Source organism: Oratosquilla oratoria, chromosome 18, assembly GCF_046742065.1.
Source record: "Oratosquilla oratoria isolate Oo_2021 chromosome 18, ASM4674206v1, whole genome shotgun sequence".
Classification (NCBI taxonomy): Eukaryota; Metazoa; Arthropoda; class Malacostraca; order Stomatopoda; family Squillidae; genus Oratosquilla; species Oratosquilla oratoria.
The window spans coordinates 22,105,064-22,130,737 of NC_134794.1; the positions used below are offsets into that span (position 1 = coordinate 22,105,064).

General features: G+C 36.5%; 1 protein-coding gene across 3 annotated transcripts in view; it reads right to left on the reverse strand.

Annotated features, from left to right (window-relative positions):
* Positions 1-24,907, reverse strand: part of Arp6 (Actin-related protein 6) — an 82,808-nt gene extending 57,901 nt beyond the window's left edge. For all 3 annotated transcript variants that reach the window (XM_076201687.1, XM_076201686.1, XM_076201688.1), the window contains exons 1-2: positions 24,764-24,907; positions 17,579-17,696 (exon numbers count right to left, since the gene is read on the reverse strand). In XM_076201687.1, coding sequence (XP_076057802.1) covers positions 17,579-17,696; positions 24,764-24,888 — 243 coding nt within the window. In that variant the 5' untranslated portion in view covers positions 24,889-24,907. The remainder of the gene's footprint in view (positions 1-17,578; positions 17,697-24,763) is intronic.
* Between the last annotated feature and the right edge of the window lie 767 nt (positions 24,908-25,674).

Genomic DNA, 25,674 nt, shown 5'->3' on the forward strand with positions numbered 1-25,674 from the left:
ACAACCAGTGACTGTCTGAGGCCACAAATTCTTTAGGCACTCCTACACAATTGAGAGGCAGTCAGCAATAGTGAATCTTTTCTAATATTGAATGACACTCAAGTAAGGGTTTGCATCCAATTCAGCGTGAAGCCTCTGCATTGATCTACATGTGTAATAGGCTTTGAAGGTAGCTATCACACCCTGATCAAGAGGCTGTATGAGGGAGGCTGTGTTTGGCAGCATAAACACAACCTCAACTTCGTCGCACATTCCATCAAGTGACACTGGGTGACCTGGAGCATTATCTAGGAGCAGGAGGATTTTGTCTGGGAGGCCCTTCTCTTGTAGGTATGCCTATACCTCTGTCACGAAACAGTGGTAGAATCAGTCAATAGCGATGGTGCTGGTTGTCCATGCTCTTACATTATGCATCCAGAACATTGGCAGTAAGTTCTTGTTCTTGTTGCGTCCCTTAAGTGCTCTGGGGTTAGCAGACTTATAAATAAAGCCTGGCTTGATGGTGTGGCCAGCAGCATTAGCACAAAGCATTAATGTGCATCGGTCCTTAGCAGCTTTGAACCCTGGCACACTCTTCTCCTCCTTGACAATAAAGATCCTGGCAGACATCTTTTAAAAGAGGCCTGTTTCATCCATATTCCACACCTGCTCAGGCCTGTATCCCTTATCTTCAATAATTTTCTTCAGAGTGCCAGGGAATGCAGCTGTCGAAACATGATCTCCCGAACCTGAGTCCCCACACATTTTCAAATTGTGCAAGAAAAACTGCCTCTTGAATCTGTTAAACCATCCTTTACTTGCAATAAATTCAGACTGGGTGGTGGCAGGATGGTTTGGTTCTACACTAGTACTTGCCTTTGCACAAGTGCTAGCCTTATCATTTGTTACTCTGTCATACAATTCTTTTCCCTTTGCACAAACTGAATTGCTATCAATTGGATTGTCTTTTTTGTTCTGGTCTGTTATCCACACATATAAAGCAAATTCCATCTTAGATATAGCACTGCTTCTTACCTGCAACACTTGCTTAGCAGAAGGAGGAGCTATAGATGCCAATGCTGCCCTAATGTTCGCCTCATTTTCCTTTATTGAAAGGACTGTGATCTCATTTACATTAAATAGCTTTCCAACAGAAGAATTGCTCATATTACCTGCCCTACATTTGTCTAGCAACTTCACTTTCTCCTCCAAATTCATGATTTTCTTTAATCTTTTTGGAGTAGACTCGTCACAAGAGGCTGCTGCTCGCTTGGGGGCCATAGTTCACCACACACACACAAACACTTCAACGAACGGACAGCATAGACGACGTTCTGAAGAAAAAGTGAAATTTCGTGGATCCCAAAGCAAAGGAAGTACCTATTGTATTTGCAGGGTGGGGGGGAAATTGCTCGTGGTGTAGGGAAAGTAAGGAAAAAGGAGAAGGGGAGGGATTATTGAGGGAAATGGAAGGAAATGAGGAAGGTGAGGACTTGGCCCAGGCAGGCAGACGAAATCTAAACAAACGAGGGCCGGACCAATTTAGCGATGATGAAATGTCTAACAAAAATGTAAAAATTAGAAGTATAGATAAGAGCAATACAGTAGAAGATGATGAGAATATTTTCCAGGGATTTAAAGAGGGTGGGGGCGACACAAACCCCCACCCCCCCACCCCCACCCCGATTAACACGACTAGAAGAGAAACTCGATAAGATGATCGAGCACTGGCAATTTAAGTTCGGTCACGTTAACAACATTGTGCAGAGAGTTGAAAAATTGGAAGAACTAGAGAAGGCGAACAAAAACTTAACTAAGGAAATTGAAGAATTAAAAAAACAGTTAAAAGAAGTAAAAGAAGAGAATAAAGTCTTAAAGGAGAATAATAAGGAAAACAAGGAGGGTTGGAAAAAAAATCCAAGAAAATAGCAAAGTTGCATTCACTGACATAATCAGACAGCAAATGAATGAACAAACTGAAGACTCAGTTATTCAAGTGATGAGACAGAAGGAGAATATAGTAAGAGACTTAGCAGATAAAAAGAAATGTATAATTATATTAGGAATGGAAGAGAAACATAACCCAGATAGAACCACAAGAATCAAAGAGGAAAATGAAAAAGTAAGAAATTTACTAGAATTAGTTCAGGAAGATGAACCAGAGATAATGAAACAAATCGAAGAGAAATTCAGGCTCGGGAAATATAGTACAGACAAGACCAGACCAATTAAGATTAAATTCAGGTCACAAACGACGGCTGAGAATATCTTATCCAAAACAGGGAAACTAGCAACAAGTGAACAATATAAAAAGGTATGGATAAAAAGGGAAATGAATAAAGAGGAAAGAGAGGAAGAAAAACAGAAAAGACTTGAAGCTAAGGAAAAAAACGGAGTCAGAAAAAGAGAGATTCTATTGGAGAGTAGTGAATATGAAAGTAAGGAAATTCGACATACAAGAGAAAAACTAAAGGGAAACAGAGAACACAATGGAAGTGGCAGAAAACTAAGAGTGTCTTACACAAATATAGATGGATTAATAACAGGATTGAATGAGCTGAATGATTATTTGAAGGAAAAAGAACCAGACATAATGGGAATTGTAGAAACAAAATTAAAAGGTCCACTACCACCCAACAGTGTAGGACATGATGCATATAATTATTGGATTAGAAACAGAGTGAAAAAAGAAGGGGGTGGAGTTATGTTCCTGACTAAGAAGGATATAAACGTGAAGTGTGTCACATATGGAAAGAATACAGTAGAGATGATTATGATCGAAGTGGAAGACAGAGATAAGAAGAGCAGAAAGTTTGTGATAAATTATGTGCCCCCGAAAACAGCCTCATGGGAAGAGAGTGAACATAAAAGTATGTTAGAGGACACAAAGATAGCATTAAACAAGATAATGGAAGAGGGAGGAAGAATAGTTATGATGGGCGACTTTAATTGCAAAGAAATCTGCTGGGAAGAAATTACAGTAAAGGGTGGAGACGGCTCATGGGGAAACGCTCTACTTGAGATGGTTACTGACCATACAATGACACAATGGATACAGGAGAACACTAGGTATAGAAATGAAGAAGAGCCATCGAGACTAGACCTAATAATTACATCTGAACCTACAATAGTGGACAAAATTGAATATAAAACACCAATAAGTAAGTGACCACATATTGATTGAACTGGAACTTAATGAAGAAAAATATATGAAAAGAAATGAACAATATAGAAAAGGAAGAATGTATGAAAAAACAAACTTTGATAAAATAAGAGAATTCTTTCAAAAGGAAAACTGGTAAGAAATATACAAAGAAGAAACAACAGTAGAAGAGAAATGGAATATTTTGACAAAAATTTACAAAAAAGGAGTGGAAAAGTATGTCCCAAGACAAAAACAAGAAAAAGAATATGTAAAATGCTGGTACAACAAAAGTTGTAGGGAGTTAAAAGACAAAAGAGACAAAGCCTGGACCAGATGGAAAAAAGACAGACCTGAAAAATGGAAAATATATACCTATTATAGAAATGAATATGTACAAACGTTCAGAGAGGAAAAGAGAAAATATGAAAAAGATATCATAGAAAAGTGTAAAGATCAACCAAAATTATTCTACAGATTTGTAAACAATAAACTGAAAAACGAACAAGACTTGGAGAAATTAAGACAAGAGGGAGTTGAATACACTGAGGAAATGGAAATGGCGGAAATTATGAACAAACATTTTAAATCAGTGTTTACAAGGGAGAACATACAACCTGAAGAGAAAGAATGGAAAGAGAAAGTCCCCCCTATGGAAGAAATAGAAGTAACAAAGAATGAAATATTAACACACTTGAGTAATCTTGATGTCAGAAAATTGCATGGACCAGATGAAATAGCAAACTGGATACTGAAAGAATGGAGGAATGAACTGGCAGACAAAATACATAGCATACTAAACAGTTCCTTGAAAGAAAGAAAAGTTCCAGAAGATTGGAAAACAGCAAATATAGTACCTATATATAAAGGAGGAAATAAAGAAGAACCTACCAACTATAGACCAGTCTCTCTAACAAGTACAATAGCAAAAATTTGTGAAAGAATTATCAAAAGTAGATGGGTAAAATATTTAGAAAAAAAAAAAAAAAGTATTAAATCCAAGGCAATTTGGATTCAGACAAGGACGATCATGCATCACCAAATTAATATGTTTCTATTCAAGGCTAATAGATATAATACAAGAAAGAGATGGATGGGCGGACTGTGCATTTCTAGACCTAAAGAAAGCTTTTGACAAAGTACCACATAAGAAGTTGCTTAAGAAATTAGAAACTGAAGGAGGAATGCAGGGCAAACTACTAAATTGGATGGAAGACTTTTTGCAAGAAAGAAAAATGAGAGTAGTGATAAGAAACCAACACTCAAAATGGGATGAAGTAATAAGCGGTGTTCCGCAGGGAACAGTTCTGGCCCCAATAATGTTTGCTATATATACAGTATTAATGATATGGATGAAGGAATTGAAAGCTATATGAGCTTCTTTGCAGATGATGCAAAACTACTGAAAAGAGTGAAAACTGAAGAAGATTGTGAATCACTACAGAGAGATCTAAATAAAGTACAGGAATGGAGTAGGAAGTGGGAGATGGAGTTCAATACAAAAAAGTGTAGTATAATGGAATTTGGAAAAAGCAAAAACAGAATAACAGGATCATATAAATTGGGAGAAGAAGGAATAAAAAAAGTAGAAAATGAGAAGGACCTGGGAGTCATTGTTATGAATAATATGTCACCTGAGAAACATATAAGATTTTTGGAGAAACTTATAATTTAATAAGAACAATCAAAGTTGCATTTACATACCAGGATGAAGAAATGGTGAGGAAAATCCTAATCACCCTGATAAGACCAAGATTGGAATATACAGCAACGATATGGTCACCAAGTACAAAAAAACGTATAAAAAAACTTGAAAGAATACAAAGAGCAATTACAAAATTGGCACCAACACTCTCAAAACTATCATATGAAGAGAGACTAGAAAAACTTGAACTACAGACACTAGAGCAAAGAAGAGAGGAGATTTGATAGCTATTTACAGAATCATGAAAGGCATAGAAATTACTGATAGAGAGAATCTGATAAAATGGGATGACAGAAATACAAGAGGACACGGAAAGAAAATAAAAAAAGAGCTATAGAAGAGATTTGAAAAAGAACAGCTTTCCTCACAGAGTAATAGACAGTTGGAACAAGTTAGATGAGAAAGTGGTGTGTGCAAAAACAATACATGAATTTAAAAATAGTTTAGATAGAATGAGATATGAAGACGGGACCCCACGAGCATAGCTCCCCTTCCCGTAAAATACAACTAGGTACAACTAGGTAAATACACACACACACACGTCCGTTGGATGGACGGCGGAGATTGACGTCCTGAAGAAAAAGTGAAATTCTCGTGGATCTCAACGCAAAGGAAGTACCTATTGTATTTATGGGGTGGGGGGGGGAATTGCTCGTGTAGTGGGAAAGTGAGGAAAAAGGAGAAGGGGAGGGATAACTGAGGGAAATGGAAGGAAATGAGGAAGGAGAGGACTTGGTCCAGGCAGGCAGACGCCATGTAAACAAAAGAGGGCCGGACCAATTTAGTGATGACGAAAGGTCTAACAAAAAGGTAAAGATTAGAAACATAGATATGAGTAGCACAATAGAAGATGAGGATAATAATTTCCATGGATTCAATGAGGGGGTCGGCGGATACCAACCTCCCCCGACTGACAAGACTCGAAGAAAAACTTGAACAAATGACCGAACATTGGGAGAGTAGGTTCGGTAAAATGTCAAAAATGGCGGCAAGGGTTGAAAGATTGGAAGCACTAGAGAAGGCAAACAAAAACTTAACTAAGGAAATAGAAGAACTAAAAAAGACAGTTAAAAGAAGTAAAAGAGGAGAATTAAGAATTAAAGAGGAATAGTAAGGACAAAAAGAGGGTTGGAAAAAATCCAAGAAAACAGTAAAGTTGCATTTACTGACATAATCAAACAACAAGTGAAAGAACAAACTGAAGACTCAGTTATTCAAGTGATGAGACAGAAGGAGAATATAGTAAGAGACTTAGCAGATAAAAAGAAATGTATAATTATATTAGGAATGGAAGAGAAACATAACCCAGATAGAACCACAAGAATCAAAGAGAAAAATGAAAAAGTAAGCAGTTTACTAGAATTAGTTTAGGAAGATGAACCAGAAATAATGAAACAAATCAAAGAGAAGTTTAGGCTCGGAAAGTATAGTACAGATAAGACCAGACCAATTAAGATTAAATTCAGGTCACAAACGACGGCAGAGAATATCTTATCCAAAACAGGGAGACTAGCAACAAGTGAACAATATAAAAAGGTATGGATAAAAAGGGAAATGAATAAAGAGGAAAGAGAGGAGGAAAAAAAGAAAAGACTTGAAGCTAAGGAAAAAAATGAGAAAAGAACAGAAAAAGAGAGATTCTATTGGAGAGTAGTGAATATGAAAGTAAGGAAATTCGACATACCAGAGAAAAACAAAAGGGAAACAGACAACACAATGGAAATGGCAGAAAACTAAGAGTGTCTTACACAAATATAGATGGATTAATAACAGGATTAAATGAGCTGAATGATTATCTGAAGGAAAAAGAACCGGACATAATGGGAATTGTAGAAACAAAATTAAAAGGTCCACTACCACCCAACAGTGTAGGACATGATGCATATAATTATTGGATTAGAAACAGAGAGAAAAAGCAAGGGGGTGGAGTTATGTTCCTAAGAATGATATAAATGTGAGGTGTGTCACATATGGAAAGAATAGAGTAGAGATGATTATGATCGAAGTGGAAGACAGAGATAAGAAGAGCAGAAAGTTTGTGATAAATTATGTGCCTCCGAAAACAGCCTCGTGGGAAAAGAGTGAACATAAAGTAGGTTAGAGGACACAAAGATAACATTAAATAAAATTATGGAAGATGGAGGAAGAATAGTTATGATGGGCGACTTTAATTGCAAAGAAATCTGCTGGGAAGAGATGACAGTAAAGGGTGGAGACGGCTCATGGGGAAACGCTCTACTTGAGATGATTACTGACCATACAATGACACAATGGATACAGAACACTAGGTATGGAAATGAAGAAGAGCCATCGAGACTAGACCTAATAATTACATCTGAACCTACAATAGTGGAAAAGATTGAATACAAAACACCAATAAGTAAAAGTGACCACATATTGATTGAACTAGTACTAAATGAGGAAAAATACATGAAAAGAAATGAACAATATAGAAAAGGAAGAATGATGTATGAAAAAACAAATTTTGATAAAATAAGAGAATTCTTTCAAAAAGAAAACTGGGAAGGAATATACAAAGAAGAAACAACAGAAGAGAAATGGAATATTTTGACAAAAATTTATAAAAAAGGAGTGGAAAAGTATGTCCCAAGACAAAAACAAGAAAAAGAATATGTAAAATGCTGGTAGAACAAAAGTTATAGGGAGTTATAAGACAAAAGAGACAAAGCTTGGACCAGATGGAAAATAGACAAAAGGCCTGAAAAATGGAAAATATATACTTGTTATAGAAATGAATATGTACAAACATGCAGAGAGGAAAAGAGAAAATATGAAAAAGATGTCATAGAAAAGTGTAAAGATCAACCAAAACTATTTTACAGATTTGTAAACAATAAACTGAAAAACAAACAAGATTTGGAGAAATTAAGACAAGGAGGAGTTGAATACACAGAGGAAATGGAAATGGCGGAAATTTTGAACATTTTAAATCAGTGTTTACAAGGGAGAACAAACTACCTGAAGAGATCGAATGGAAAGAGAAAGTCCCCCCTATGAAAGAAATAGAAGTAACAAAGAATGAAATATTGAAATACTTGAGTAATCTTGATGTCAGAAAATCGCATGGACCAGATGATATAGCAAACTGGATTTTGAAAGAATGCAGGAATGAACTGGCAGACAAAATACATAGCATAATAAAGTTCCTTGAAAGAAAGAAAAGTTCCAGAAGATTGGAAAAAAAGCAAATATAGTACCTATATATAAAGGAGGAAATAAAGAAGACCCTACCAACTATAGACCAGTCTCTCTAACAAGTACAATAGCAAAAATTTGTGAAAGAATTGTCAAAAGTAGATGGATAAAATATTTAGAAAAAAACGTGCTAAATCCAAGGCAATTTGGATTCAGACAAAAACGATGATGCGTCACTAATTTAATATGTTTCTATTCAAGGCTAATAGATATAATACAAGAAAGAGATGGATGGGCTGATTGTGCATTTCTAAACCTAAAAAAAGCTTTTGACAAAGTACCACATAAGAAGTTGCTTAAGAAATTAGAAACTGAAGGAGGAACACAGGGCAAACTGCTTAATTGGATGGAAGACTTTTTGCAAGAAGGAAAAATGAGAGTAGTGATAAGAGACAAACACTCAAAATGGGATGAAGTAATAAGCGGTGTTCCACAAGGAACAGTTCTGGCCCCAATAATGTTTGCTATATATATTAATGATATGGATGAAGGAATTGAAAGCTATATGAGCTTCTTTGCAGATGATGCAAAACTACTGAAAAAAGTGAACACGGAAGAAGATTGTGAGTCACTACAGAGTGATCTAAATAAAGTATGGGAATAGAGTAGGAAGTGGGAGATGGAGTTCAATACTAAAAAGTGTAGTATAATGGAATTTGGAAAAAGCAAAAACAGAATAACAGGAGCATATAAATTGGGAGAAGAAGGAATAAAAAAAAGTAGGAAATGAGAAGGATCCTGGGAGTCATTGTTATGAATAATATGTCACCTGAGAAACATATAAATAAGATTTTTGGAGAAACTTATAATTTAATAAGAACAATCAAAGTGGCATTTACATACCTGGATGAAGAAATGGTGAAGAAAATTCTAATCACTCTGATAAGACCAAGATTGGAATATACAGCAACGATATGGTCACCAAGTACAAAAAAATGTATAAAAAAAACTTGAAAGAATACAAAGAGCAATTACAAAATTGGCACCAACACTCTCAAAACTATCATATGAAGAGAGACTAGAAAAACTTGAACTACAGACACTAGAGCAAAGAAGAGAGGAGATTTGATAGCTATTTACAGAATCATGAAAGGGATAGAAATTACTGATAGAGAGAATCTGATAAAATGGGATGATAGAAATACGGAAAGAAAATAAAAAGACAGCTATAGAAGAGATCTGAAAAAAAAAAAAAACAGCTTTCCTCACGGAGTAATAGACAGTTGGAACAAGTTAGATGAGAAAGTGGTGTGTTCAAAAACAATAAATGAATTTAAAAATAGTTTAGATAAAATGAGATATGAAGACGGGACACCACGAGCATAGCTCCCCTTCCCGTAAAATACAACTAGGTAAATACACACTTTTGTCGGATGGACGGCGAGGATTAGTGTTCTGAAGAAAAAGTGAAATTTTTGTGGACCTTAACAAAAAGGAAGTACCTATTGTATTTACAGGGAAGGGGATAACTCTTGGTGTCATGGGAAAGTGAGGAAAAAGGAGAAGGGGAGGGATTACTGAGGGAAATGGAAGGAAATGAGGAAGGGGACAAGAGAAGGCGAACAAAAATTTAACTAATGAAATAGGAGAATTAAAAAGACAGTTAAAAGAAGTAAAAGAGGAGAATGAAGAATTAAAGAGGAATAATAAAGACAATAGAGAGGCCATAGCAAAAGAAATGCAGGGTTGGAAAAAAATCCAGGAAAACAGTAAAGTTGCATTTACTGACATAATTAAACAGCAAATGAAAGAACAAACTGAAGATTCAGTTATCAAAGTGATGAGACAGAAGGAGAATATAGTACGAGACTTAGCAGATAAAAAGAAATGTATGATTATATTAGGAATGGAAGAGAAACATAACCTAGATAGAACTTCAAGAATCAGTGAGGAAAAAGAAAAAGTAAGCAGTTTACTAGAATTAGTTCAGGAAGATGAACCTGAAATAATGAAGCAAATCAAAGAGATGTTTAGGCTCGGAAAATATAGTACATATAAGACCAGACCAATTTAGATTAAATTCAGATCACAAACAACAGCAGATAATATCTTAGCAAAAACAGGGAAGCTAGCAGCAGTGAACAATATAAAAAGGTATGGATAAAAAGAGAAATGAATAAAGAGGAAAGAGAGGAGGAAAAAAGGAAAAGACAAGAAGCTAAGGGAAAAAAAAAAGAGACCAGAACGGAGTCAGAAAAAGAAGAATTCTACTGGAGAGTAGTGAATATGAAATTGAGGAGTTGGACCATAACAGAGAGAAACATAAAAGAAACAGAGAATACAATGGAAATAACAGAAAGTTAAGAGTGTCCTACACAAATATAGATGGATTAATAACAGGACTGAATGAACTGAACAAGTATCTGAAGGAAAAAGAACCGGAAGTAATGGGAATTGTAGAGACAAAATTAAAAGGTCCACTACCACCCAACAGCATAGGACACAATGCATATAATTATTGGATTAGAAACAGAGAGATAAAACAAGGGGGTGGAGTTATGTTCCTGACTAAGAAGGATATAAATGTGAAGAGTGTCACATATGGAAAGAATAGAGTAGAGATGATTATGATAGAAGTAGAAGACAGAGATAAGAAGAGCAGAAAGTTTGTAATAAACTACGTGCCCCCAAAAACAGCCTCGTGGGAAGAGAGTGAACATAAAAGTATGTTAGAAGACACAAGAATAACATTAAACAAGATAATGGAAGATGGAGGAAGAATAGTTATGATTGGCGACTATAATTGCAAAGAAATCTGCTGGGAAGAGATGACCGTAAAGGGTGGAGAAGACTCATGAGGAAATCTTCTACTTGAGATGATTACTGACCACACAATGACACAGTGGATTCAAGAGAACACTAGGTATAGAAATGAAGAAGAACCATCGAGACTAGACCTAATAATCACATCAGAACCTGAAATAGTGGAAAAGATAGAATACCAGGCACCAATAAGTAAAAGTGACCACATATTGATAGAACTAGAACTAAATGAGAAAAAATACATGAAAAGAAATGAACAATATAGAAAAGGAAGATTGATGTATGAAAAAACAAATTTTGATAAAATAAGAGAATTCTTTCAAAATGAAAACTGGGAAAGAATACACAAAGAAGTTACAACAGTAGAAGAGAAATGGAACATTTTGACAAAAATTTATAAAAAAAAAAAAAAAAAAAAAAGGGAGTGGAAAAGTATTGTTACGAACGCGGCCCCTATCTCATCATGTGACGACATCGTGGTACTCGTGGCGCCAAGGGCGGACGCCACCTGGAGTCACGTGACCTCGAGCAGCGACTGTGATTGGTCGAGGCGTGCTATATAAGCACGCTACCCAGCAAGCCAGTCCCTAAATCGGCTAGCTCCGCTGGGACTAAAATCACAAAACTTGAAGGACGGGCAGACGAGCAGCAGCAGCAGCTGACAGTAGAAGACGAGCAGCAGCAGCTGACAGTAGAAGATGTAGTGGTTTCCGCTCGTATTAATATCGTGTTTGTAAGCTGTAGCGAGGCTTCAAGTAGCCTTTCGAGGGTTGGCAAGCGATCCGATGTGCCTCCTACAGCCCAGTGTTCTTTTTGTAGCGAGTATGTGTGAATAGATGTAAATAAATGTGGCGTTTTCGTCGCCTTGGGAATTCAGCAAGGACGAGGTGACGGGCAGCCGGGCGAAGCTCGAAAAATCGCCGTCACGTCTGTCAGGATGCGCCGAACCTGTGGATTCTCAATCGAGTGACGACCTCCAGTTTCTGGGGAGGTTTGTTACAGTATGTTCCAAGACAAAAACAAGAAAAAGATATGTAAAGTGCTGGTACAACAAAAGTTGTAGAGAGTTAAAAGACAAAAGAGACAAAGCTTGGACCAAATGGAAGAATTACAAAAGACCTGAAAAATGGAAAATATATACTTGTTATAGAAATGAATATGTACAAGCGTGCAGAGAGGAAAAGAGAAAATATGAAAAAGATGTCATAGAAAAATGTAAAGATCAACCAAAACTATTCTACAGATTTGTAAACAACAAACTGAAAAACAAACAAGATTTGGAGAAATTAAGACAAGGAGGAGTTGAATACACAGAGGAAATAGAAATGGTGGAAATTATGAACAAGCATTTTAAATCAGTGTTTACAAGGGAGAATATACAACCGGAAGAGATCAAATGGAAAGAGAAAGTCCCCCCTATGAAAGAAATAGAAGTAACAAAGAATGAAATAATGAAACACTTGAGTAATCTTGATGTTAGAAAATCGCATGGACCAGATGAAATAGCAAACTGGATTTTGAAAGAATGCAGAAATGAACTGGCAGACAAAATACATAGCATAATAAATAGTTCCTTGAAAGAAGGAAAAGTTTCAGAAGATTGGAAAAAAGCAAATATAGTACCTATATATAAAGGAGGAAATAAAGAAGACCCTACCAACTATAGACCAGTCTCTCTAACAAGTACAATAGCAAAAATTTGTGAAAGAATGATCAAAAGTAAATGGGTAAAATATTTAGAAAAAAACAGCAATTTGGATTCAGACAAAAACGATCATGCATCACTAATTTAATATGTTTCTATTCAAGGCTAATAGATATAATACAAGAAAGAGATGGATGGGCTGATTGTGCATTTCTAAACCTAAAAAAAGCTTTTGACAAAGTACCACATAAGAAGTTGCTTAAGAAATTAGAAACTGAAGGAGGAATACAGGGCAAACTGCTTAAATGGATGGAAGACTTCTTGCAAGAAGGAAAAATGAGAGTAGTGATAAGAGACAAACACTCAAAATGGGATGACGTAATAAGTGGTGTTCCACAAGGAACAGTTCTGGCCCCTATAATGTATGCTATATATATATTAATGATATGGATGAAGAAATTGAAAGTTATATGAGCTTCTTTGCAGATGATGCAAAACTATTAAAAAAAAAGTGAACACAGAAGAAGATTGTGAGTCACTACAGAGTGATCTAAATAAAGTATGGGAATGGAGTAGGAAGTGGGAGATGGAGTTCAACACTAAAAAGTGTAGTATAATGGAATTTGGAAAAAGCAAAAACAGAATAACAGGATCATATAAATTGGGAGAAGAAGGAATAAAAAAAAGTAGAAAATGAGAAGGACCTGGGAGTCACTGTTATGAATAATATGTCACCAGAGAAACATATAAATAAGATTTTTGGAGAAACGTATAATTTGATAAGAACAATCAAAGTGGCATTTACATACCTGGATGAAGAAATGGTGAAGAAAATTCTAATCACTCTGATAAGACCAAGATTGGAATATACAGCAACGATGTGGTCACCAAGTACAAAAAAATGTATAAAAAAACTTGAAAGAATACAAAGAGCAATTACAAAATTGGCACCAACACTCTCAAAACTATCATATGAGGAGAGACTAGCAAAACTTGAACTACAGACACTAGAGCAAAGAAGAGAGAGAGGAGATTTGATAGCTATTTACAGAATCATGAAAGGCATAGAAATTATTGATAGAGAAAATCTGATAAAATAGGATGATAGAAATACAAGAGGACACGGAAAGAAAATCAAGAAAGACAGCTATAGAAGAGATCTGAAAAAGAACAGCTTTCCTCACAGAGTAATAGACAGTTGGAACAAGTTAGATGAGAAAGTGGTGTGTGCAAAAACAATACATGAATTTAAAAATAGTTTAGGTAAAATGAGATATGAAGACGGGACACCACGAGCATAGCTCCCCTTCCCGTAAAATACAACTAGGGAAATACACATGAATTGGAGGACACACAAACACAAAGTTATAGCAGTCACTTCGAGCTGAACAAACTGCCACCTGAACAAATAAGACAATGACTGTGACAGAGTGGCGGACTGGCAGCTGACAGTGGGGGGTGATGAGGGAGGGAGGGTAGTGATGCAGTGATAAGCTGCTTTGTTATTTTTTCGTATGAATTTTGGTAAATATGTTTGTACTGCTGGAAACTCATGAATGTGCAAACCACGCAAAAGTGGAACTCACAAATGTTGAAGGCCTACTGTGTATATATATATATATATATATGTATATATATATATATATATATATATATATATATATATATATATATACAGGTAAACGTCGACTTACGATGGTCGCGACTTACGATTGTTCGACTTTACGATGACGACGACGACGACGACGATATGATAATTTAACCCCTTCCATACGGTGCCGCACACGTAGGCGTCTTGATTATATTTATTGTAGTCGCCCCTGTGTTTTTACATTCTCTCAAATGATTCATTCTCTGTGGTTTTCAAAATTCGCGGGTGAAAGAGAGAACGATCGATATAAGCGGTGACTATATTTTATGATGCGAGTATTATTACGTCACGTCGTACGGCTGGCATTGGCTGCTGCCCGCGAGATTTAAGTCTGTACTGAAAATACATATTATAGTGTTTGAATATGGTAAAAAGGATTAAAATAATTAAATAAACTACTGTACATGTTTAATAGGCTATATTCAGTATCTCTGGTGGTTAATATACCTGTATATATATATATATATATATATATATATATATATATAACGTAGAAACCACTGTTGGAGTAGAAAAGACTGGAAACGGGGAATCTATATATTTCGATTGCAAACTGCAATCCTCTTCAGTAGATACAAATAAGAGAGAGGGCGTACTGTTTAAGTAGCACCCTTAACAAAAGAAAGGGGAACATGGGAAGATATCTCTACCCTCTTCTCACTCCGTATGTGAGGTCAGGAGGCAAATGAGCTTTCACTAGGTTGGAGATGAAGAGTCCGGACATTATGTCCGGGGACCATTGCCCCTTTGAAATATTCATGTTGGGCTTATAAAATCTCAACTTAGTAATTTAGCTTACCCGGATTGGTTTTTGGTCAAAGCCCTCAGCCGAGCGAGATCCAATTTTTTCAACACCACCCCCACTTCCTCTAATTTTTCAATGGGTAAGAGCTCTTTAATCGTTCCCTTTTCTGAATCATTCATTCCCTCAACCAAGTTTCTTCCCAAAGACAAATTAAATTTGATTAATTATTACCCTAACACCATTAATAAAAAGGTGGTAAATGTCCATCAAAGGTTAAAAGAAGAACAGAGCCAAGGGGTTTATTCGATTCCGTGTAAAGGTTGTGATTTAGTTTACATCGGACAGACTGGAAGGGATTTGAATACCAGGATGATTGAACATAAACGTTCCATTAAATATGCACAAGATAGCTCAGCTGTGTTCCAACATGTTAAGCAATTTAAACATTGTTTAGATTGGGACAGAGCTGAGCTTATTTATAAATCCAGATGTGAGTTCAGGAGAAAAATGGGAGAATCTACGATCATTGAATTTCAGCCCAACATGAATATTTCAAAGGGGCAATGGTCCCCGGACATAATGTCCGGACTCTTCATCTCCAACCTAGTGAAAGCTCATTTGCCTCCTGACCTCACATACGGAGTGAGAAGAGGGTAGAGATATCTTCCCATGTTCCCCTTTCTTTTGTTAAGGGTGCTACTTAAACAGTACGCCCTCTCTCTTATTTGTATCTACTGAAGAGGATTGCAGTTTGCAATCGAAATATATAGATTCCCCGTTTCCAGTCTTTTCTACTCCAACAGTGGTTTCTACGTTATTGACAAATGTGTGATTACATTTTTCACCTGTAATATATATATATATATATATATATATATATATATATATGTTTATATATATACATTTATATATATATATTTATATATATATATATATATATATATATATATATATATATGAATATACAGGGTGTTCAGGATAAATTTTATAATTATTTTTATCTTTTGTCATTTCAGAATCATTTGAAGGATTTAGCAGTGGTAAATTGCAACAGAAAGCTGACTCTGTGTACTATTGATGGGTGTGAGAGCTAGAGAGCACGGACGACTGGAAAGCACCTGAATATTGAAAAAGGGTGACTTGCATCATCATGATTCATGCCGGATTAAAAAATTCAGAAATCTTACTGCTTTGGTACTCCTTGAATACTGTGAGATGTGAGCTGGAGAATTGCGACAGAGAAGTGGAAGCAGTGGCTAGCAGGAAGAATCATAGCAGGCGTTCTGACTATGTCCGCACAACGAAATTCATTGAGAAGCTGCAAAAAAAGATGTGGCAAGATCCTGGCAAGGCAATGCAGACCTTGGCAAGAGAGATGGGTGTCACAGTGGTGACAATGATGACAGCACTGAATGAGGATCTTTGTTACTCTTCATACAAGAGGTGCAAGGGCCAACTACTCACTGCCAAGGCCCAAGAGAACTGCTTTATGAAAGCCAAGAAACTCCTCAACAAGATCAAACACCCAGTCGAGCCAGGGATGCTCTGATTATTTTCAGGCAAGAAGAACTTCTGCCAGGACCAGTTGCACAATGTGCAGAACAACAGGTAGCTAGCCTACAGTCTGCATGAAGTCCCATGCTTCATGAAGACCAAGTTCCCTCAATCTGTGACAGTCTTTGAGTGTATTTCCAGCGAAGGCCACGTCATGCCAGCCCAGATCTTTGAAGAGGGACTCAGACTCACTTCAGATGGCTATATTGAGTTGCTGTCTACTGTTGTTAAGTGCTGGGTGGAGAGGGCAGTTGTGAAAAGACCATATGTGTGGCAGCAGGACTCAGCTCCATGTCACACCTCTGGGAAAACCCAGAAGTGTCTGAGAACTTATATGATTTCACCAGTCCCAACATCTGGCACCCCAACTTGCCTGATTGCAATTCCATGGACTATTATGGGCTGCAGTTGAAAAAGACACCAATTGTACCACCTGCAACACCAAGGACAAGCTGATTGCCAGGATCAAACTTGTGTTCAGGCATCTCTTGAAGGACACTGTGAAGGCCGCATGCTGCAGGTTCAGTTCCCACCTGGAGGCTGTGGTAGAGACTCGGGGCAGCTTCTTTGAGGGAGCTGTATTTACCGAAAGATCCTCTAAGAGATGCACTTTGAATTTTGAGAATACATAAATTTTTGGCCAAGATATGATGTTTTCCTTTCCTTTCTGAAAAAGTGTCAAATTATTCCCGAACACCCTGTATTTATATATATATACATATATATATATATATATATATATATATATATATATATATATATGTATACAAATATATATATAGAACAAGGTGAGGAGCATACACCAGGAGGTGCATAGCTCTGGCCAAAGCAATCACCTTTGCCCTATGCTCTTGGACTGTTGGAGCAGGTAACAGTCATTGCCGAAAATTGAAGAAGTATGGGATTCAAACCCACAACAAAGTAAAAGTGAGACCAGCACACTTCTGATTATGCCAGCAGCACACAATATATACACCAATGATAGGTACTTTATAGAGGTGTTCTTGCAAGACTGACAACATAGAGAACTATCTGCCTGCCACCCATCTTTAAAACTCATCAACCTGGTCATCTACTGTGTTGTATCAGAATATTTGTGTATATGTACATTATCATGGCTATACCTTGAAGATAAATCAGTTCAGAATACCTAAAAAAAAAAAAGTTTACTTCCTCACCTTCTGGAAAGGTAAGATGTAGAATAGACCAGATGCATCTCGACAGTCCTCCACTTGATCACCAACAAAAGGTCTTCTCCTTTCACTCTTAGCTTTCATGACTGCATTTGGCATTATCCTGGGTAAATGAGTTCAAAACATATTGTTAAACTTGGCTTCTAGAACACATATATCAAAATAAAACTATTAATAGAAGCAAACTTATTTACATGTTACCATTTTGAGTAAGGAATCACAAGGATAAGTAAAACCCAGGAGTAAACAGACAAATGACAAAGAGTAGCAAAGGGTAGAAGAAGAAAGAAGAAAAAAAAAAAAAAAAAATCAACAAAAATGTGATAGTAAAAAAAAAAAAAAAAAAAAAAAAAAAATGCTGAGGATATGGCTTAGGAAAAATTGAAGAAGAGAAGAAGCAATACAAAAAAAAGAAGCTTACAAACTAGTAATGACTACACAAGAATCTGCTGGAAGGAAGAAAGTAACTTTGAAAGGGAAGTTGTAAATAAAATCAGATCAAGCAATTTGGATGAAATGTATAGCAATCTAACTGATGTAATTATTAATGCACAAAATACATTTATCCCCCTGAAGTCAATACAGAAAAATAATAATACTCCCAAATGGATGATGGATAGATTTAAACATGAGATCGGAATGAAAGGAGGTCTTTAAGTACAAATAAAAAATGGGGAATCACACCTTAGATCAAGATATAATAAAATGACAAAGCTGATTAAAAAGAATACACGTACAGCAAAACGTAATTATGAAATTAAGGTTGCCAGTCAAGCAAGATCCAACCCAAAGGGTTTCTTTCATTTCTATAGAACAAAAAATAAAGAAAGAATAGGCCCAATTAAAAACGATGAAAATGTCATGATAGAATTGGAGGAAAAAATGAGTGAGGAGTTTAACAATTATTTTCTATCAGTGTTTACTATTGAGAGGTTAGATAAAGTACCTGAATGCGATCCGATTTTCAGAGGGGATGAAGAAAGTAGTCTATCTAATATCAGCATTAGTAAAGAAGAAGTAGTCAAGCAGATTGAAAGACTTAAAACTACAAAATCCCCGGGTCCAGAGGAAATTTTTCTGAGATTGCTTAAGGAGTGTAAATTTGAAATCTGTGACTAGTTAACTGGAATATTTAATAAATCGGTAGACACTGGTTTTGTGCCTACTGCTTGGAGGCAAGCAAATGTTGTTCCTATTTTTAAGAAGGGAGATAGATCGTCTATAAGCAACTACAGGCCAATCAGTTTGACATCAGTTATAGGAAAAATGCTTGAATCAGTAATAGCAAATACACTAAGAGAACACATTGAAAGACATAATTTAATTTGTGATTCACAGCATGGTTTCTCCAAGGGTAAGTCATGTGTGACTAAACTTCTATCCTTTTACACTAAAGTATATAAGGCGTCAGATAATAATGATAATCATGATTTTATTTACCTTGACTTTAGCAAAGCATTCAACAAGGTGCCACACCAGAGACTACTAAATAAAATCAAAGCCCATGGCATAAAATGAAAAGTGTTAGAATGGATTAGAGCTTAGATTAGTAACAGAAAACAGCGGGTCACCATAAATGGAGTAAAATCTAGGTGGGGCAATGTTACTAATGGGGTTCCCCAGGGCTCGGTTTTGGATACCCTGTTGTTCATTGTGTACATAAATGACTTAAACAATGGGATAAATAGTGATGTTGGTAAGTCTGCAGACAACACTATAATAGGATGCCTAATTAGGTCAGGAGACGATACAGAGATTCTGCAGGATGATCTTAACAAATTGTTCACATGGTCTGTGAAATGACAAATGAACTTCAATATCTCTAAGTGTAGCATGTTAAACGTAGGGCTACACAACCCCGAAAATATATACAGCTTAGATAACACGCTTTTAGAGAAAACTGAGTGTAAGAGAGACTTGGGAGTTCTCGTGAGTCCGGACCTTAAAATCAGGAAACAGTGCATTAGCGCCAGGAATAAAGCTAAAAGAACATTAGGTTTCATTGCTAGGACAGTGACAAATAGAAGAGGTAATTATTAAACTCTATCTAGCAATAGTTAGACCCATCCTTGACTATGCGGTACAGTTTTGGTCTCCATCCTACAGAATGGAAATCAATTCACTAGAATCAGTACAGAGAAGAATGACCAAAATGATACATGGATTCAGAAATTTGCCTTACAAAGAGAGGTTTAGGCACCTTAACTTACACTCTCTAGAAAAACGCAGAGTGTGGGGTGATCTAATAGAGGCGTTAAGTGGATCAAAGGCTTTAACAAGGGTGATGCAAACAAGGTCATCATATTAAAACAACAGGGCAGGACTCATAGTAATGGTTATAAACAGGACAAATTTAGATTCAAGAAGGAAATAGGCAAGAATTGGTTTACTAATAGGGTGGTCGACGAATGGAATAAACTTAGTAACCATGTAGTACACACTGAAACTATCAGTTGTTTTAAGAAATATTTAGACAACTTTATGGATGGGGATGACAGGTGGAGATGGATATGGAGCTGCCTAGTGTAGGCCTATGCTCTTTTGCAGTCTCCTTCATTCTTATGTTCTACAATGATGAAATGTATTTCAAGCACAAAATTATACATTTTCCCTATAAAACCACTTTCAAATATTTTTCAATGTATGATGAAACATACTTTTTTTCACAAAATATCCTTATCAAATAGTGGTGCATCTTATAAGGGTGTGTTTTACATGCCAGAAAATATAGTAGTTTTTTAGAGGAAAGTTAAGTGAGGAAGAAGTTGAGTTTCATAAAATATAAATGTAGAAATGTGGGAAGTGCTAAATCTTCTGGGAATATTGGATGCAATAGAATCTCAAACTTGATACTTAAAGAATGTAGGGAACAACAAGTAGACATGATTCACATTCTTATCGTATGTTCAATAAAAGAAGGAATAAAGCTGCATGACTGGAAAAGGGCTAATATGGTATTCACAAAGTGTAGGTAAGGAAACACCACTACACTACAGGCTGGCATCACTAACCAGCACAATAGTGAAATTATGTGAAACAATTGTGAATTACCGATGAGTCAAATATCTTGAAGAGGTGACCATTCTGACAGTTTGGCTCTACAGTAGATCTGGAGGGTCATGTATGTCAAACCTTTTATTCAAGTGATCAACATACTGCAAGAGAAGGATGCCTGTGTGTACCTTAACCTACAGAAGGCTTTTCATCAAGTATCCACAATCAACTTAAGTGGAAATCTTCACAAGGATGCTGGACAATTTTCTGAAAACATTATCTGGTAAGCTCGCAGTAGCAGGATACACTGCTAGCTAGCAATGTAGGCAAGCACTAACTCAATACCAGACCAAATTTGTTAAATGATAACAGGATATTACTAAAGAAATGCACACCTATACAATATAGCAATAGAAAAGTAAATATTAATTTGGTAAATTAAAGTACATCAACGTAATATCTGTTTTTCTTGGCAGAAATCAGTAAAAAAAAAAAAAAATTTGCTAAAAGCAATACACTACTGAACAGAGCTGCAACTAGAGCTTCGAGATGCCATGTTTATGTCATCAGTCCAGTCCTGTCAATGTCAGTTTGATGATGGCAATGGCTACCTTGTGCACACCTAAGCAATATATCAATATAATATATTAATTTTGTAAATTAAAATACATAAGAAATAAAATAAGAATAAAATAAAACAAAAATACATTTAAATACATCAAAACCCTTCCGTTAACATCCCTAATGATGACCCCATGACCTCTAGAATTACTAAATGCATAGCCCGTACAAGGTTAGGTAGGTTAGGTTACAATTTATTATACTTCATGAATTCTCGTGGATCTCGTCGCAACTCCATTCAGTAGTGTATTGATTTCTGCCAAGAAAAATGCATATTACATTGATATATCATAATTTACAAAATTGATATTTAATTTTCTGTTGGTATATCGTTTAGGTGTGCACCTCTTTGGATTTATTTGATGACAGACATTGTCATCAGAGATGGCAACAGTGGTGGATCAACACAACTGTGAGGGATAAGCCTCTAAACTTGACCACATAAATCGGGAAGTAAACAAAGAAAGCATGAAATAGCCTGAGGCTAATGAGAAATGGAGATGGGCATTAAATATCTTCTTGAAAGCCATGTTGTATTTTATTCACAATATCCTTAGTCTTCCAGCAGCTTAATTTATATCTATCCCTCATATACAGGATGTGAGTAATATTTGGGACAGAAAGTACTGGAGGAAATACAAGAGCAAAAAGATCTTGGAGTCATCATTACTAGTGATTTCAAGCCCTCCAGACATGTAGCTAAGGCTAATTCAATGCTGAGGCTTATAAAAAAGATTATGACATGTCTTGATATGGATATGATGATGTACCTATATAAGGCAATGGTAAGGCCGTGTCTTGAGTATTGTGTACATCTATGGTCTCCATATATGAGAGGTGATATAAAGAAGCTGGAACAGGTACAAAGAAAGGCTACTAAACTAGTCCCAGAACTGAAAAACTGTTCATATAAGGAGAGATTAGCTAGACTGAGACTCACCACACATGAAGAATGAAGGACCCAAGGAGATATGATAGAAACTTTCAAAATCTGTAAAGGTATGGATAAGGTTGGGGGTGAAGATAGCTAAGTCAAACACTGCTAGAGGCACCACCATCTATGACGTCCGCCAATAGCTCGTCATTTTATGCGCACGCCATTCAAACGGCCAAATTTACATATCGTGGGAAATTTAATTCATAAAAATATTACGTGAGTGTATTTACTACGATTGTAGTAAATTTCAACCAATCATATCATCAGTTACATGTCGGTACATAAAAACATAAGATAAACACGGTGGCCTGCATTCAGCAGTAAATTGAAAATTTGTTCATGTTTCAACGTGAAAAATGAGCTAAAAAAATCCATTAAATGGGCAACAGACCCAAATAAACGAAAACTACTAGTCTCACAGATTATTCTAATACCAAAACCAGGGCAGGGTATTATGGGAGAGCTGAGAAATCGTAAGTACAAATTAGTTTTTTTTCCTATCGGGTCGGATTATCGGATAACAACAATGTCAAACGTATTGCGACATTTCAATCACCAATGTAGATGTGTCCGTCGAAGCATGCTATAGCCTACACATGTTTTGGCCTGATTTTCTGGGACAAAATAGGCCTGACATTGTATCCCTCAAAATGCAATATCTCGGGAACTAGGGCAGCTAGATGATTAAATCAAATTGCATTATACTCATAGCGACATTCTGCATCCCATGAGAACTACTTCAGCTCAAATATCAGGAATTCTATTTTCATGTTGACCTAGCTAGTGAAGAATATTTACATATGATTACCAGAGACTGCCACCCAGAAACAAGCGATCATAGCCTCAAGAGTCAAGTTAATGAAACTGCACCATCAAACAGTAGAGGAATAATTTTTTTTTACTTCAACGGCAGTGAATAAGTGGAACAGCCTTACTGAAAATATTACTAGCACAAATGTAAATATATTTAAAAACAGGTATGACCAGTTTGAAACTGTAAGGCAGTCAGGAAGAGGCACCCCTTATGATAGCTAGGTCAACATGAAAATGAAATTCCTGATATTTGAGCTGAAGTAGTTCTCATGGGATGCAAAAAGTCGCTATGAGTATAATGCAATTTGAATTATCCATCTAGCTGTCCTAGTTCTCGAGATATTGCATTTTGAATGGAATTAAATCGGGCCTATTTTTTCCCAGAAAATCGGGCCGAAACGTGCGGTCTGACTAATCGCCGATCAAACATAAACAATGACGGTTTTTACTGACAGGCACAATTTTATATAAAAATTTAATATATGGTTGCATTATTTGACCTATTTTCTATAAGATGTGTGATTTCCATGTAATTTGATCATAGAATTACGTTTCTATCCTTTGCAAAATTACCCACCACAGCTACGAATACCGTCAAATTACATTAAAATCACACATTTTAAAGAAAATAGTTTGAATAATTCAACTATATGCAAGCTATTACACTAATAGCACAATAGTAACAAACTTAATAGTGTACTTTGATCCATACCACCAGTGATCATAGCGGGCAGGACGAATCGTAGCTGTGGTCCGTAATATTACGGAGGATAAAAACGTAACTTCTCTTTGATCAAATTACATGAAAATCACACATTTTAAAGAAAATTGTTCAAATAATTAAACTATAAGTCTATTACACTAATAACATAATAGTAAGAAACTTAATAGAGTGAAGTTTGATAAGATGGCGGGATGGATGTTGATGTTGTTATCCGATAATCCGACCCGATAGAATAAAAAAACTAATTAGTACCACCGATTTCTCAGCTCTACCGTATCACACTGCCTTTATTTTGGTATAAGAATAATCCGCGAGACTAGTAGTTTTCGTTAGTTGTCCGCACTCTGAATTTATATAGCTCATTTTTTACGCTGAAACATAAACCAATTTTCGATTTACTGCTGAATGCAAGCCGCCATGTTTATCTTATGTTTTTATGTACCGACATGTAACTGATGATGTAATTGTTTGAAATTTACTACGATCGTAGTAAATACACTCGTATAACATTTGTATGAATGAAATATCCGGCGGTATGTAAATTTGGCCGTTTGCATGGCGTGCGCATAAAATGACGCGCTATTGGGCTCCTCATCGACGGTGGCGCCTCTGGTGGTGTTTGACCTACCTACTTATGAGCTTTAAGCTCTCTTGCCTCTTTTACTTTCATTAAGGTAAGCATCCCTCTCAAAGAGATTAAGTATGTGTAATGTCTGAGCTACTACAGGGCTGTCATTTCTTTGTAAACCTTAGCATCATCATAATCATCTAGATCTACTGAGCCTGAGGCCCATCTCAGCATCTGCAAACTTTTGCAAAGTGCACTTGATTAGAAGTTGCCATAATGATAATGGTAGCTGACGAAAAACACTTGACCCATTACAGTGTATGCAACCTTGGGGAATACCATTGTACCCAAACCACTAATCGAATAACTTTATTTACGGAGACCCTGTCGCCTATCTCAGAAACTGCAAACCAAGCTTCATTTATGATTTATCTTTGAAGCCTGTTACTATAGACATCACTACGATACCGATATCTGCCTTAATCAAATAAGTTACATAATTGAACAAATTACCTGCATTCATTTTGATTGGAAAACCCAGCTTTTATCGTATAACCACCATTGTCTAATATAAACACATTCGCCATGGTTAACTGTTTACATGCCCTGCCTTCGAATCTTGCTTCTGGTTTAGACATGAACTATCGTATGAAAAATAACAACTTTACGTTAAAAAATAAAACAAAACAAATTGGAGTCAAAAAGAGCAGATGCAAAATGGGGTAGGAGTATGACAGAAATTTTTGAAAGCAATAAAAAGATGTTTTCTGAGGAAATCAATAGGAAGGGGAGGCGAGTCAAATAAAGAAGGAAAGGTAAAAGTCGCAGATGACAAATCTTAATGGAAGAGAAGGCGGTAAGGGGGAGAGAGGCGGAGTATTTTAGAGAGTTATTGAATGTGGAAAAGGATAGGGAGGGAGGGGTGGTAGCAGTGGGAGGCGCTAAGAAAATAACGGTGATGGAAGAGGAAAATGGAGAAATGAGAATAGATAAGGTGCAAGTAGCTCTGAGTTAGATGGGTGCCATGCAGTGTCTGAAGAAAGGAGTTATAATAATAGTGAACTAGCTGGTGAGGTTGCTTAATGTGTGTCTAAAAGAAGGTAGCGTGCATGAGAACTGGAAGAGTGCCTGTATAGTTCCACTTTACAACGGGAAGGAGGACAATTGTGAGTGTAGTAGTTTCAGATCCGGCAGCTCCTCCACATCCACTGGAAGGACTGTATCACCAACAACGAGGTCCTCTCTCGTGCGGCTGTCCCCAGTGTTAAGGCCACTATCCTCCAGCACCGCCTTCGCTGGGTGGGACACGTCGCTCTGATGGAACCCTCTCGCCTTCCTAAAATAATTCTTTTCGGAGAACTGGCCCACGGCAAAAGACCACGTGGAGCCCCTAAGCGCCGTTACAAGGACCAACTCAAGCTCTC